At 36.7% G+C, this 14884-nt stretch overlaps 1 protein-coding gene across 1 annotated transcript in view; it reads right to left on the bottom strand.

Annotated features, from left to right (window-relative positions):
* LOC5574148 (roundabout homolog 1) overlaps positions 1 to 14884 on the bottom strand; it is a 380498-nt gene that overhangs the window by 317502 nt on the left and 48112 nt on the right. The window contains exon 2 of the mRNA XM_021846073.1: positions 3469 to 4502. Within this exon, the coding sequence (XP_021701765.1) occupies positions 3469 to 3535 (67 nt within the window). The 5' untranslated portion in view covers positions 3536 to 4502. The remainder of the gene's footprint in view (positions 1 to 3468; positions 4503 to 14884) is intronic.

The raw sequence follows: 14884 nt of genomic DNA, 5'->3' as shown, positions 1-14884 counted from the left end.
TAAAACAGGGATTCTCCCAAGAATACTTCTAGAGATTTCTGCAACTTTATCCAACGCTTCCTTCACATTTATATTAAATCTAAGGAAACTACCAAAAATTCATCCGCAAAATCCAAAGAAAATTTTTCGAAATATTACTTCTTAGATTGCACAAATTTCTGCAACGGATATTTTCAGAAAAATCTATACCAATTCTCTATGAAGTACTTTTAGAAGAAGTTCCTTGAGGAACGCCTGGATGAATTTTCGAGAAATTCTTGTGAATAATTTGTAGAACTCTCTGGGTTCACTGAAGGTGCTAGAAGAGTTCCTGAAGGATAAATTGTAACTTTAGAAATTTTAAAAGAAATCTAAGGTGAAGTTTCTTTATGAAGCTCTGAAGGGCTTTCAGTGATCCGAATAATTCTTCCATTCTTGCATTGTTTGATCAATTTTGAAAGAATAAATTCTGAAGGAAATATGAGAAGAACTTTAAGTGTTCATCTGGGAGATATCTTAATTTTTTTTTTTTGAGAAATTCTTGTATAATATGTGAATATCTTCAGAGAAAAGATCCTCAGACAAGTGATCATTGGAAGAACTTTCTACATGGAACATTTATGGCACAGTAATGACCCGATTTTGTCAGCACCCGATTTTGTCTACCCCCGATTTTATCTATCTCCGATATTAGCACCTTTTTTGAAACGATTTTAGCATCATTTTTGCCGGATTTTGTCAGCCTTAAAATTGATATATATTTTATTCAAAGTAAGCTCGTCTATACTGGCAATATTGGGTGCATAAAGTCAATTATGAACTTGGCCACGTCTATACAATCATCTTAAGACCAAAATTTTTAAATCTGAAATTTTCAACAATTATTCATGAAACTGATCAATGTTACCTTGCATCACGGTACATAGAAACTTGAAGTAAAAAACACAATGTTTATATTAAAACCAAGACCTTAAGTTAAAATAAAACATGAAACCAGTTGAAATTTGTTTTCCCGATTTTAGCTCTTTTCCGATTTTGTCAACCCTAAATTCAGCATGGAGCTGACAAAATCGGGACATTACTGTATAGCCCCACAAAACAACTTGGAAATTTTTGAACAAATTTTGAATTGATTCCAAAAAAAAAAAAACCCAATAAAGTACCCCTGATAACAGCCTTAAAGAGATTTCGAGTGAAATTCCTGAGGGAATTGAAAAGGAAATATTTTAAACAATCTGCTTACCTCTTATGAAAATACAAAATGAAACCCAGGTGAAAATTACTTGAGAATTTTTTGAGGTAGTTTGAGGTTAGTATAATTCACATGAACCTATGCCATGTATTTTTTCAGCAATAATTTGATAGATTATATAAAATACTATTTGTAGAAGAAATCCTAGAATAAGTAATCGCAGGGAGAAATAAAAACAGAACTGAACAGAAAGAGGGTCATGTAGAATAGTTGGCTACACGTTCGCTTCACAAGCCGTTGGTCATCGACTTGATTCCCAAAACCTTCCACCCCACCAAAATTCTTCGTCAGTCCGCTTGAAAACTACACGAACTCCACATGTTCTCTACCATGGCCGTCTAGAAGTGGACTGACAACTGACTTTCTTCTGACCGAACATGCTCTAACAAACCCGAATAACACGACGATTGATCAACTTCTAGGAATAATGAACTTCTCTCTGGACTGAAAAAAGAAACATCACGTGCTCTTGCATCTACTGGTGGTAGTAGAGTGTAGAAGTGGTAACGTTGGGTCAGATCCACAAATAGATTTTATTTATTAAGTAGATAGGCACACGGATTATCTAGGGTTATATACGGCTTCGGTACCATTGTCAGCAATTAAATTTCAAACGCCAAATACACAGTATTTTTCTATCAAAACACATTATAAAAATCATTAAAACGATTCTTTGTTCTGGCTTCCCACTTACGAGATTTCCGAGACTGAATTAACTATTTCAGAATAGATGTGATCGATTCAAATGAATTCGCCGAAAAATGCGGCTAATTTGGAGCTGCCAAACAGATTCGCCGGCAGTTCTTATGGTAAAGGGGCCGAAGAAAACGAGGCTGCCGAAGACAGTCATACTGACAAGCCTGTTCGAAGCGTTGTAGAAATTCTGTTTTCAAAAAGCTTTTAGCGTTTCTGTCTGAGTGAATCGATGAAGCATTGAGCAGTGCATAAATGTAAACAGACAAACACGTAATTTTTCTGCTGATATTCGAGAAAATCGCAAAAGAAGCGTGGCGTCGGCAAACATAGACTGCTGAGAATATGTAAATTAAAAATTGACGTTTTTAAATCGAACCATTTTGCTCTACGTGACTTAAATGACGGAAAATGCTATACATATTTCTATTTATGTTTTGTTAGTTGAACATGCGTTAGTTCTCATACAAACGATGTTTTTGTGTTTCTCATAGCTGCTGTGGATTTTTGAACAGTTTTCCATATAATTTTTGTTACATCTCATGTTGCCCTTTTCAGTAAACCAGACTTTGTCAGTAATTTTATGAAACTTGTCACAATATCGTGAGCTGCCGATCTATTTGATAGTACTCAATGTTTTTGTAGCTTATAGATTAATGACAGTTGTCTTTTTATTTGTCACAATTTCGTGATAGGGTAAAATGGGGAAAACGTAACTGTATCTGTAACATTTAATGTATAAATAAACGAAGTTTTAATGCTTTTGATGGTTCAAATAAGATTAGTAATTTTGTGTATCCATTATATATAATAAGATAAGCAAAACAACTCGATTCAAAAACGTACAAACGTGTTTTACAACAGCATCAGAACATAAAAGATAATCAAAAATGTAAAATTTATCACTCACTGAAGACGGCATTGGTGTTCTTTTTCTCAAACTAAACATTATTCCAGTAAACAGCTTGAAGATTCATTATTATCGTGGCTTTTCTAGTTTTGGGCCCATTTTTGCCCACTATGGCTTTAAATGGACCCGTTACTCTGTGAAAAATTGAACCCAGAAGTGCTTTTGACTCCACTATGATTAGGGGATTTTTTTTTATTTCCGTACGGGTTTGGGCCGAAAGGTCTCAGATTTTCATGAAACTTTTTCCACAGGCAGGGCTCATCAAAATATGAATAAAAAAAAATTGAGAAAAAATCAGGGTCGCCTATTTTCCCGGAGAACTCAGTTGTAAATTTTTTGTTTTCCCCTGACACTACTTATTTTGAAAAATCATAACTCAAGAACAAAAAATCCCCATTACTGTGAACAAAAAAGGGTACAGAAGCTGTGTTTAATGATCATTTCCAAGTGATATTCGTGAATGATCTTTTGAGGTCGCTTGCTCCCCTCTCCTGATGGAAAAGCTAAATACGCCACTGGTGACCCCCCAGGCCGAAGGACCGACCGGCTCATGAATATCTTATATCCCATCGTCATTTCACGGTGAACGCGCTGACGGAACATCGATTCAGGGAAAAAGATTCAAATCTCTTACCTTTAGATTGGGTGATGGCCGCTGTCACAATTAGAATCTGCAGTAGCAGTAGCAGCGACGGCTCCATCTTCGTTGTCTAGTTGGAGTCCTGTCCTGGTTCTGACACGGCAAGAGGGTCGACTTCGTTTCAAGTATTTGCTCGAATTAGTTTTCACTCGCGTTCTGTTCTACACAACCGGTTTTCAATTTTTCACTTCCTCGAACATGTCCCTTCCCCCAGGTCGATCAAAAATTAATCACTTTCGCTGAAAGACTCGACTATGCTTGAGAATGCCTGATGTCCATATTGTCTTCGTCATCGACGCGACCCCCAAAAAGGTCAAATCGCTGTTTTCAATTTTCTCAAGTGCATCTGCCGTCGGTACGTGTCCTACGTTTTGCGATACTTTCCCAACCCCGTCCCCTTTCTGGGAAATTCTCCCAAGGAAGTAAAGTTCAATAGCAGTGATTCACATAATTCTCAGGGACACGATTTTCTTTAGTTTTCTTAATTTAGCCGAATTGCAGCACGTGCCATGGGAGACGAAAAACTCCAAGAAACGACCAACAGTCCAATTCCTTTAATTGCTTCCCAGACTGATTTCGATGTAATCCCGTTTCAATAGTTTCCCGTCGCGGAACACCGATTTGCATGGGTTGCTCCGCGCTTGAGATTGCTTCCTTGTTCTTTTCTACTTCGTCGAAGAAAAGGTGCGACTTCACACACACAGTCTGGAGTGTTAATATTTATTGAAACCGACAGCCCTAAATTGCTGGAAATTCTTTCGCACTTCAACTGTAGGGAACACACCACGATCCGGGGAAGATTCCTTTAATTATTTAATTAGTTTATGGCCGAACTGCAACACGGCAACTTTTGAACGGTTTTTACATCTCCCAGCCGAATTTACGACTTCGCAGGAAAGTTGCGTCTCGTTCCCTTTGTCTCACCGTAGTCTATTACTGGATTCCGGTTCGTCTTCTTCTTCCGAATGTTGCTTTTTCAATCCTGTTTCGCCGCTGCCGGGAGGATAACTTGCAAAGGCCGCATGATCCTGAAATAACACGGAAGAAAACATAAGGAAACAACCGTCAACAATAGAGTTCGTAGATTAGGGTGTCCTAGAGAAAAAAAATAATGCTCGATAAATCATGGTGTAAAACAAATTATAACTGAGAAATTTTATTAAGGTAAGGTAGATTCGAATAATTTTGGAGCTACTTAAAACATTATACAATTACGACAAGAATCATTTTCAAAATGTTATTTTGAAACTTCTGCTGAGATTTCTTCAAACTGTATAACAATTTTTCGAGCTTATTTACAATTGATAAGTTATAATTTGTTTTCCTCTTTCAATGCTGGAATTTGCTTTCGAGGGTTTATCTAAATTTTAGATAATTTCCAAAAAAGCTCAGAGTCTGAGTTCAACTGAGAAATTTTATTATTTCATAATTGAGAGCAAAATAATGTAAATTAGCATATCTTTTATCCTAGGATTGAGCTCAATCGCTTTTTTCTGTCACACTCTATCCTAGATGAAACGGCAAAACTTTATGTTTATATGGAGGGTTTGGGTTCCAGCAGGGGAAAGTTTGAATTTTACGGCTGAAATGTGTCTTCAAGGAATTGGCCAAGATGCGTAGGTACCTCGAAGTACAACCAGATCGCTGGTGTTGTTTGTGGCAATACAGTAGTGACAGTGACAGATGGCTCGAATGGCACACAACGAGAGGTGTGGAAGGACCATTTGTAGGCTAATGGGACTCATTAGTATGGTAATCGGCTTTGGTTGAAACAACATTCTAAATACGTATCCTGCAAGGGGTTGGCATTCCTTCAGTTATAATGCGATGATTGAAAGGGAGCACGTGGTCGATGGGAATCAAAACAAAAAACAGTAAGCAGCTGAGAAATAATTTTTGAGGAAGCACAGCAATATTTGGGCATTACTTTGAAAATAGTCACACAATTTCGTATTAGTAAAAGTGTCTGTTATCAAAATCTTTTAAATATAGATACATTTATTATTTAACAATACCATCTGGGCTAATGTCCAGTGGTAACATCCGCAGCAACAAATCAAAGACATACTGAAGCTCTCTGGGTTCGATTCCTAATCACATTCTTCAGAACACCTTGAACATCAGTCAATTATTTTCCTAGAGTGGAAAAATACGGATAGCCCATTAAGATTTTTAAGTAAATTCCTCCCATCATTTTATCGGCAATTAACAAACAAACATACAAGAAAAATGGCTGTCACTCTTCTGCGCAATTCGACGACGACTACGAGGACGACACCCGAGAGAAGTCGACGGCGGCAATAATAGACATACTAACGCGCAGACAGCATATGTGATACACACCCCGCGTTACCCGAACGAGAGCAAACGAGCCTCTACACCAGTGATTCCCGAAGTGGGCGAATTCGCCCCCCTGGGGGCGATTTTCAGGTCCAAGGGGGCGAAAATTTGTCAACCTGAAATTGGGGGGCGAAAATGCTAGAAAGGGGGCGAAAGTGAGAGCAACTGAAAAACAAAAATAGGTTCATTGATATATAATAGTTTGGAAGAAGCAGTAATATTTTAATGATAGCATATACATCTTACAAAGAATTTACTTGACATCTAACTATTTCTTCGGTTGTTTACCTCTAAACGCGCTCGTTTTTTAATAATGATAGACAAATTTGACGATTGTCATTGAGACGTGAATGGTTTTTGCCAAAAATAATATTGGATGCATTTTGAAAGCAGAAAAAAAATTAAGATCTTTTGGCGATGTTTGAAATTTATTTCCAAGTCCAAAGTAAAGCAAAAAGTACTCATACACGCCTACTAATCGGTTTTTGTAGAACAAATCATTTCATTAATAAATTTATGTGACTTTGGTGGACGAAAATCGGGTTCCAAAGATAAAATCGCTGAATTTCATATACGTAAATCACCCTACTTAAAAATAGGCCTGCGCGACATAAAATTGCATGTATAAAATCTTAAAAAAAAATCAAAAAATTGGACGTTGTATTTCGTTGTAGTGATGAAGAGATAAAAAGTCTGTGTTTACTGATATTTTTTATGTTTTGAATGTAAAATGGACTATTTACAGAACAGCCGAACATGTATCACTCAAAACTTCGTAAATGTATTTCAACAATATAACACCAAAACGAAGACAAGAAAGCATTAAGTGAGCCGAAACTTTTTTGATGATCGCACATTAGCCAGGAAAATAGATTTGTTGATACAAAACCAGTTGATGCATATGATAGATGGGACCCAGATATTAGCCGTAGCGGTAAACGCGCAGCTATTCAGCATGACCAAGCTGAGGGTCGTGGGTTCGAATCCCACCGGTCGAGGATCTTTTCGGGTTGGAAATTTTCTCGACTTCCCAGGGCATAGAGTATCTTCGTACCTGCCACACGATATACACATGCAAAAATGGTCATCGGCATAGTAAGCTCTCAGTTAATAACTGTGGAAGTGCTCATAAGAACACTAAGCTGAGAAGCAGGCTCTGTCCCAGTGGGGACGTAAACGCCAGAAAGAAGAAGGAAGCATATGATAGATATTGCATGACTCTTTAGTTTTAGTTTAGGATATACTAATTTTGGGGTATTTTGAGTGAAACATTATGATTGACTGCTACACCATTTAAATTTGATCAATTTTCTGTATACTTGTGATGAAATATTGATCAATAGGGGGGCGATTCCAAAATATATTGGTCTCAAGGGGGCGAAAGTCAAAAAAGTTTGGGAAACACTGCTCTACACCAAGAAGACCACCGACCGCCAAGAAGACGCGTGAATTGCTTGTCGTACATGATCTCCATTGCGTCGCACCTCCCGCCTCACGCATCAACCAACTGGGAGGCGCATGCCACACCACCGCTCACAGACAACGACGACTAACAGAGCAGAACATGCGAAAAATCCCCCAGCAGAAGCGCAACAAGATTTGCCATCAAGCCCCCGGTGATGCCCCTCCAATTTTTCCGCTACCGAAATGCACGACCAGCAAAGGAACCATGAGCGAATGTGTCGCTTCTGGTCTGCGGCAAGAAACGCAAATTTTATAGACGAGTAGTCGGTAGGAGATAATGTGTCAACATGCTCTACTTACAATTTTCCTACACTTACATTCTTTGCAGCAATATACTTTTCTATGAATAAATTGCATGCAAATATTCGGTTTTAAAAAGTTTTCCCTTCCTTAGCCGAGTTGTAAAAATCCGCGGCTACAAAGTGAAGCCACGCTGGAGGTGTCTGGGTTCAAGTCCCGGTCGGTCCAGGATTTTTACATTTTACGATGAATTTACTTTACTTTCCTGGGCATAGAGCATCATCGTACCTGCCACACGATGTACGAATGCGGAAATGGCAACTTTGGCAAAAATAGCTCTCAGTTAATAACTGTGGAAGTGCTCATTGAACACTAAGCTGAGAAGCAGGCTTTGTCCCAGTTCAGACGTCACGGCAGTACGAGGAAGTATCAAACAACTATGAATGAAAGTTTTTCCTTCTGTTAATAAAATGTGAAGAAGTACCTCCGGATCGTTTTGTACAGCACTCCTCTACATTAGCAATGACTGAATGGGAGTATTCAAAATATGCGGATCGTGTTCGCTTTATCATCTTCGTTTTTTATTGACTCATCCACTTTCTCCACTTTACGCATTTAGTACACAAGAAGGGTTCTATCCGAAAGCATGGATGGAACTAAATATGTAACTTCTGAATACCAAACTAAGGTATTCCATACCAGATAATTTTCAATACCGTATTCCGGGGTAACATTGATCAGCGGGGTAACATTGATCGCAATGACCCTCTTCGTAAAAAGCTCGAATCAACATTTGTTGATGAAATATTTTCAATGCATGAATGGCGATTCTCTTTCTTCTAATCATGAGCTAATAAAAAATAGGGTTTTTGCGAAAATAAAGTTGTGTTCATGCGTAAATTTTTCTACTTTTGTAAACAATGATTTTCATAATTATGGATGACACCATAAAAGAATCATGTCTCACATGAGTTCTGTAAACGATATGAGCAAGAGAAATGCGGTTGTTACTAAAAATGACATCGCCGAAAACGGCTCCGTTGTCAAAATTTTCATAAATATGTTCAACAAAACATAATTCACAAATTATTATAAAGCGTGAAAAATTTCCTTAGGAAATTGCATACATTTAGGCGTATTCCACAATTCAAGGTGTTTTTAATTTTAAAATAACTCAAAAAGTAAATGACTTATAAGAGTTTGACCTTCATATTCGGCTTCAGGGACCATGATTTTAGTTTGTAATGATATTTTCAATATTACCGAACGATGTTTTCATGGTGTGATCAATGTTACCCCATATCAGCTAAATCGAAAACTCACTTAAAACATTTTTTTAAACATGCTTTAAACTCTTAGAAAACAAAATACAGTACATAAACACGAGCAATGGGTGGCAGTACTTGTTTTAAAAATATAAAATTTGCAACACATGCATTTTCAAATCAAATGTTTAAGAAATATTCAAAAAAAATGATCAATGTTACCCTGGATTACGGTACTTACAATATAAACGAGGTAAGTGTAAGAGCATAAGAGGTAAAATACCTCAAATAATATATCAAGCATATTCTACGAATACTAAACTGATAATTAGATCAAGTATTGTAATACCTCAATAATACTTGATGGATTTTCATATAAAAGTGAAATTTTTCAATAGTAGTTCAGTACCTCCAGCAGACCTCAATAGCTGTCTAATACTTAAATGAAGTATTTTTAATTGTTTTAAAGATTTTTTTCAAAACCATTATAATACTAAATTGAGGTATTGACAACTGAACAATACCTAATTTTGGTATGATACCAAAATATGGTATTAATAAGTTATTCGGGAATTATTTGTCCCTCCTCGGGTAACTATCGTGACTAGGTGGGGCAAAAGTTCACTTGCTAAAACACAAAATATCGTTACTTAAGTGAATTTTTTTTTTTTTTTCGCACAAACAGACATGTTTCGCTGAAGTCAATGATTTAATGTTTATTTAAGGCAATATCCAATAATTTCCTTGAAATAATACATGGGTCGAATTTTTGAAACACTAAGTAAAAATTGATTCCAAGCCAGTTTGCAGAAACCAATACACCTCAAAGAATCCTTATAATAGGCCTAAAAACGCTTTTACATAAAAAAAGCAAAAAAAAAAAATTTTTTTACGTAAAAAACAACAATTAAGCTATAAGATTTCTAAATCGCTTTCTATTTGGATATTATGAATATTTGGAGTGAAAGTTTCTTACTTGAACAGCTTTCAAACCATCATGACGTTTATAACTTTTGTGTCGAATTGGGCTAGAAATCTTAAAATAGAATCTCTTGCCCCTCTCGAACTTACAGATATTACTCTAGTGATAATTCTCTCATTCTTAGCTATTGAAGAACAATTAGTCAAACCGAAAATATTGTATTTCTTCTTGAAACTTTGTGCATCTTTAAATGGGAAATTAAATGTGCGATACCACCACTCACAGCAACTTATGAGAGTGCAAAGCGACATATAACTGCCACAGTGTGCTTTTATTTTGATTCACAACAATCCACCAGTCAATCATTAGCAGTCATCAAAAATTGAACATCAGTATTTTCGTTCATATTTTAAGGAATCTTAAGAGTTTTTGTTTCGTCGTGTCGTTCATTCTGCAGTTCTATTCAGTTATCGCGCTGCCGATGGTGTGGATCTTTCGGTTTACGTGCGTGTAGGAAGATAGTTTTTTATTCTTATGGTTGTTAATGTAGCCCAAGAACGCTGGGTGTATTGGTAGCGAAACTGAAATTGATTTGTAGTAGACCTATCGACAATGGATTATCGAATGGTGAGCTCGTTTCATGCTTCTATTTCTAATAATCTTTTCAATGTATAAATGGTACGTTTACATAGATATTTTTAATTCTCTAAGGTTTTCTTATCATAAAGCGATAATATTTAAGGCGAAGTAGGCCGTCATTGAAATTTGTACGCGTCGTTGATGATTGTTGCTAATTCATCTCACGATTTCGAATCAAAGAAAATCAGTTGGTTTTGCACTGACACAGCTGAAAAAGTATCAGCATACTTTATGCATGTTAGCGCGTACAGTGATACTTTTTCAAGTCAATATAAACTATCGAGACTGAGTTTTATCACTTTGAAATGCAAGCTGAAAAGTCATCATTGTTGCCAAAACGAATGACGGGCTACTTAGCCTTAAGTGTAATTTAAATTTAGCAGAAGAAAATATGTTTTATTATTTAATAAAACATATTTTGTTTGCTTACAGTATAAGCAGATTTTGGATTTCATCTAGATATTCGTCTATTACAGTTTTTGGAAGCTTTCCATTTAAGGAAATCATCGGAATTCTAAAGCAAATTTAAGCTTACACAAATTTGAAGCCGAAGGAATCCCCAATTTTTTACCTTTTATCCGAATCCTCTATCTAAATCGACATCCATGAGTCCGCTTAAAAAAATTACAAAATTTCGACAAGAGATCGTGCGCTCTGAATTTTTAGTAGAAGTATGGACAGGGGCCCAGATAGCCGTACCGGTAAACGCGCAGCTATTCAGCATGACCAAGCTGAGGGTCGTGGGTTCGAATTCCACCGGTGGAGGATCTTTTTGTAAAGGAAATTTTCTCGACTTCTCAGGGCATAGAGTATCTTCGTACCTGCCACACGATATACACATGCAAAAATGGTCAATTGGCACAGAAAGCTCTCAGTTAATAACTGTGGAAGTGCTCATAAGATTACTAAGCTGAGAAGCAGGCTCTGTCCCAGTTGGGACGTAACGCCAGAAAGAAGAAAAAGATAGACAGGAATATGCTTCATAGTTTGATTTTCTGTATTCAAAATTACAAAATAACATATTACTCAGCTTGAGCCATGATGACAATAATTAACTGACAAATAGTCTCATTTTTCATGGCATACTATATCATTAAAAGAAAAACATAAATGTGCCGTGGTGAATCAAAATCCGGACGGTACCGATATCCGGATACTCTGATTATTTTAACTGATTAGAGTTAAAATTAAGTGATAATATGTTTGGTTTTTATTCACTCCTTTCTATTAATATTGCTGATTATTTTACAATAATTTCTTATGTAGTAATGTCAAATAATACATAAAAAAAAAATAATAATAATAATTTGCTCATGATGGACGTCATTTCGTCGTGCTCCAACTTCAACTCAAGTTGAACGATCTATGAACGCGCAAACAAGGAAAAGTGAAAGGAAAAACTCGTATAAAATATTTTCATAGATTGTTTTAACTATGAGTGTTTAAAAAAATATATTTTGAAAGTTTAGTGACTGCACTATTGTTGAATATGTTGGAAACATACATTTATCGGTGTGTAAAAATATTATCCGGGATTACGAGCCAGTGTTTTAAAACCCGGACATCACCCTAAAGACCCTCGTTTAACTAATGTGAGTGAGATTTCTGTTTGAAAACATTAGTTAAACTTGAAAAATAACTAATAGTGAGTTATCAGAATTCAATTGTTGTTAAATAAATGGTATATTTCTTCAATAATACCAGTGTTAGCCGAACATAATGCAGATTAAGCCACATGTGCTTCAGCTCAGGTAATAAAAATCACTATTATTACAAACATATATTATGTTTGCCATTGTAGGGCAAACGCGGTTTATTTAAGATTGTTATTCATTTGCGTATTGATGTCTTTCAATGAAAATCAACCGGGGGGTCGACGTGGCGTAGTTGGCTGCACGTTCGCTTCATATGCGGATGATCATGGGTTTGATTCCCAGCCCTCCCAACACAACTTTTCGTCAAGCTGCATGAAAGCGGCTAGGCACCTTGCCCCTCTTCTAGAGCATCTGCTCTTAATGATCCTGATAACCGGCAACCAGACCAATGGCAATGAAAATGGACAACTTCTCATCGTTCCCTCCTGATGGACTGACAGGCAACAAACACAAACAACATCTATGCGTGATCTTCACTCTACCTGCGTGCAGAGGTAAAGAAGCATCATCGTCGCGGTCAGATCCGAAAATAGACCATCATAGTAGTAGTAGTGTGTTTTCAGATACTGTTCAAGTGTTCAGATATCAAACTGTACTCAGCTGGCGTGATGCCTAATGGCGAATTCAGCTTAATAAAATAAATAAGAAGGAAAAAAAAATGAAAATCAACCGGTATTGCATTCCTTAACACAATTGACCGCATTTAGAGACATCATTTGCATGAGGTGTGCGGATTTATAGACAAGAAATGTTTCAATATATGACTGATTTTTATGTTAAAATCATGTTTTTTTATAAAAAAGTTCATCACTTTCGTGAAGATCAGACTTGAAACAATATTACATTGAGGCTTTTCAAAAACAACACACTCATATTAGTGTTTGAGCATTTGTAACGCCTTAAGCGTCCGGATATTGATGCACCACGGTATTCAGTTTCAATCTCGATATCAACTCAGGGAACTGCTCTAAAACAGAATTTCATGGTTACTATGGTGGCTTATTCGTACAGTTTTCTTGAAGTTTTTGTTTGGTGACTCTTTATTTCTAAATATTCCTCTATGAAATTTTACCATCCGTTTCATCATGTACTGTGCTAAAAATTTGATCTTGCGATTGTTCTCTTTCGGAGATATTAAGATTGAAAATGTTTATCATCAAAAAATATTAAATGACAAAGTTCTTAAGAAAAACGTCAAACTCGGTGAAAAATCAGTTTTTCACTAATTTGGTCTTATTTTGCCAATAGCTCTAAAACAGTAGGCTGTGGAATTTTGACGGTCTCAAGAGAGTTGTTTATCAAAATGAACAACTTTACCGAACATGTAATGTCTCTTGAACGTCACAATTAAAAGTTAGAGGACCTGGGATCGAATCCCATCCCCGAGATAGTCACTAAAAATTTCTGTGACGTCTTCCTTCGGAAGGGAAGTAAAGCCGTTGGTCCCAAGATGAACTAGCCCAGGGCTAAAAATCTCGTTAATAAAGATAGAAAAAAAAAGTTAGATTGTGACGCCACCTTTGCGGATGATTCTACCCCATTACCCCGAATGCCATCACCCCGAATTCCATATCTCTGAACGACCCATTACTCCGTATGACACTACCCCGAATTACAATATCACGGGGCAATGTCATTCAGTGTATTAGTACATTCGGGGTAATGGAATTGGGGGTAGTGAATACATTGATGTCATTCGGGGTAATGGGGTAGAATCTTTGCGGATGATTTATGCGGACAGTTCAATAGATGGTCTTCGTTGTTACAAAAAAACTTTGCGGAAGATACCGAGTAATTGTTTTTTTTTTTTCGCCAGATTACATCCCTGGCCCATTGTGCAATGGGGGTTAGTTTTGTTAGCCTTTGCGTCCCTGACAAATTTTTACAAGCAAATTTATTTGGGCTCCAGTTTCCATAATTTTCAGCAGACTTCAATAAAATGCTGACATAACACCACAACACTATTCGAGTTTCGTGGCCTGTACTGGAAACCTGAGCCGGACTGTTGGTTCCGGATTTATACGGATGTTTCGTGGGGTCTGTCCGAAGATCATTGGAGACATTTCCATAATTAATTTGCACGGATCAAATAAAACTACAGTGTTTGGAACTGAATCACCAACCATAAGTATATTCCAACTCTTTTAACTTATTTGGAATATATCTGACTAGTACCGGACACCCCAGATCCGGTTCCTGAGGCATCAGTTGGAGGCCAAAATTTGATCAGCACAAACCATATCATGCGTACACCAATCTTCAAGGTTTTACAACAAAAGTGTTATACAATGCATATTCGATAATTGTATGCAACATAGGGTCATCTACAAGTACTTCCGGAATATCCTAGAGCCGATACCGGAACCCTGGAAAAGAGCATCAGTTCGATTAATGCAAACCATATCAAACGACACATCAATTTTCACGTTTTTTCACTAGGAGTATGATACATTCCAAATTTATTAATTTCGTCCAACATAGGGTCATTTACAAGTACTTCCAGGATGCTGTGGAGTGCCGATTGACCCTGCAAAAACGCCAATCCTATGATTACAAACCTTGTCATGTGACTCCACGCTGGGAGTATTAAACAATACATGATCAATATTTCATTATCATTCATTTTTTTTTGCTGGTACATAGTTAAATACGCTACACTCTCAGCTTCGCATATCAGTTTGAAGCAGATTATCTGAAGTATTTAAAAGACAAATATGTAGCAATGAAAGTTAAACAATTTATGTTTTTAAACGCCCAAAGTTTCAAAAACTTTGGTTTCAAACGACAAACAAATTGACGTTTCATACACCTTTGAATGAGGATAGCAATTCCACCACATGCTCCATCCAATCAACCATTACGATATACGAAAAAGTTTGGTTCTA

Source organism: Aedes aegypti, chromosome 2, assembly GCF_002204515.2.
Source record: "Aedes aegypti strain LVP_AGWG chromosome 2, AaegL5.0 Primary Assembly, whole genome shotgun sequence".
Classification (NCBI taxonomy): domain Eukaryota; kingdom Metazoa; phylum Arthropoda; class Insecta; order Diptera; family Culicidae; genus Aedes; species Aedes aegypti.
The sequence above is the reverse complement of the archived record's forward strand: the minus strand, read 5'-3'. Positions and strand labels throughout refer to the sequence as shown.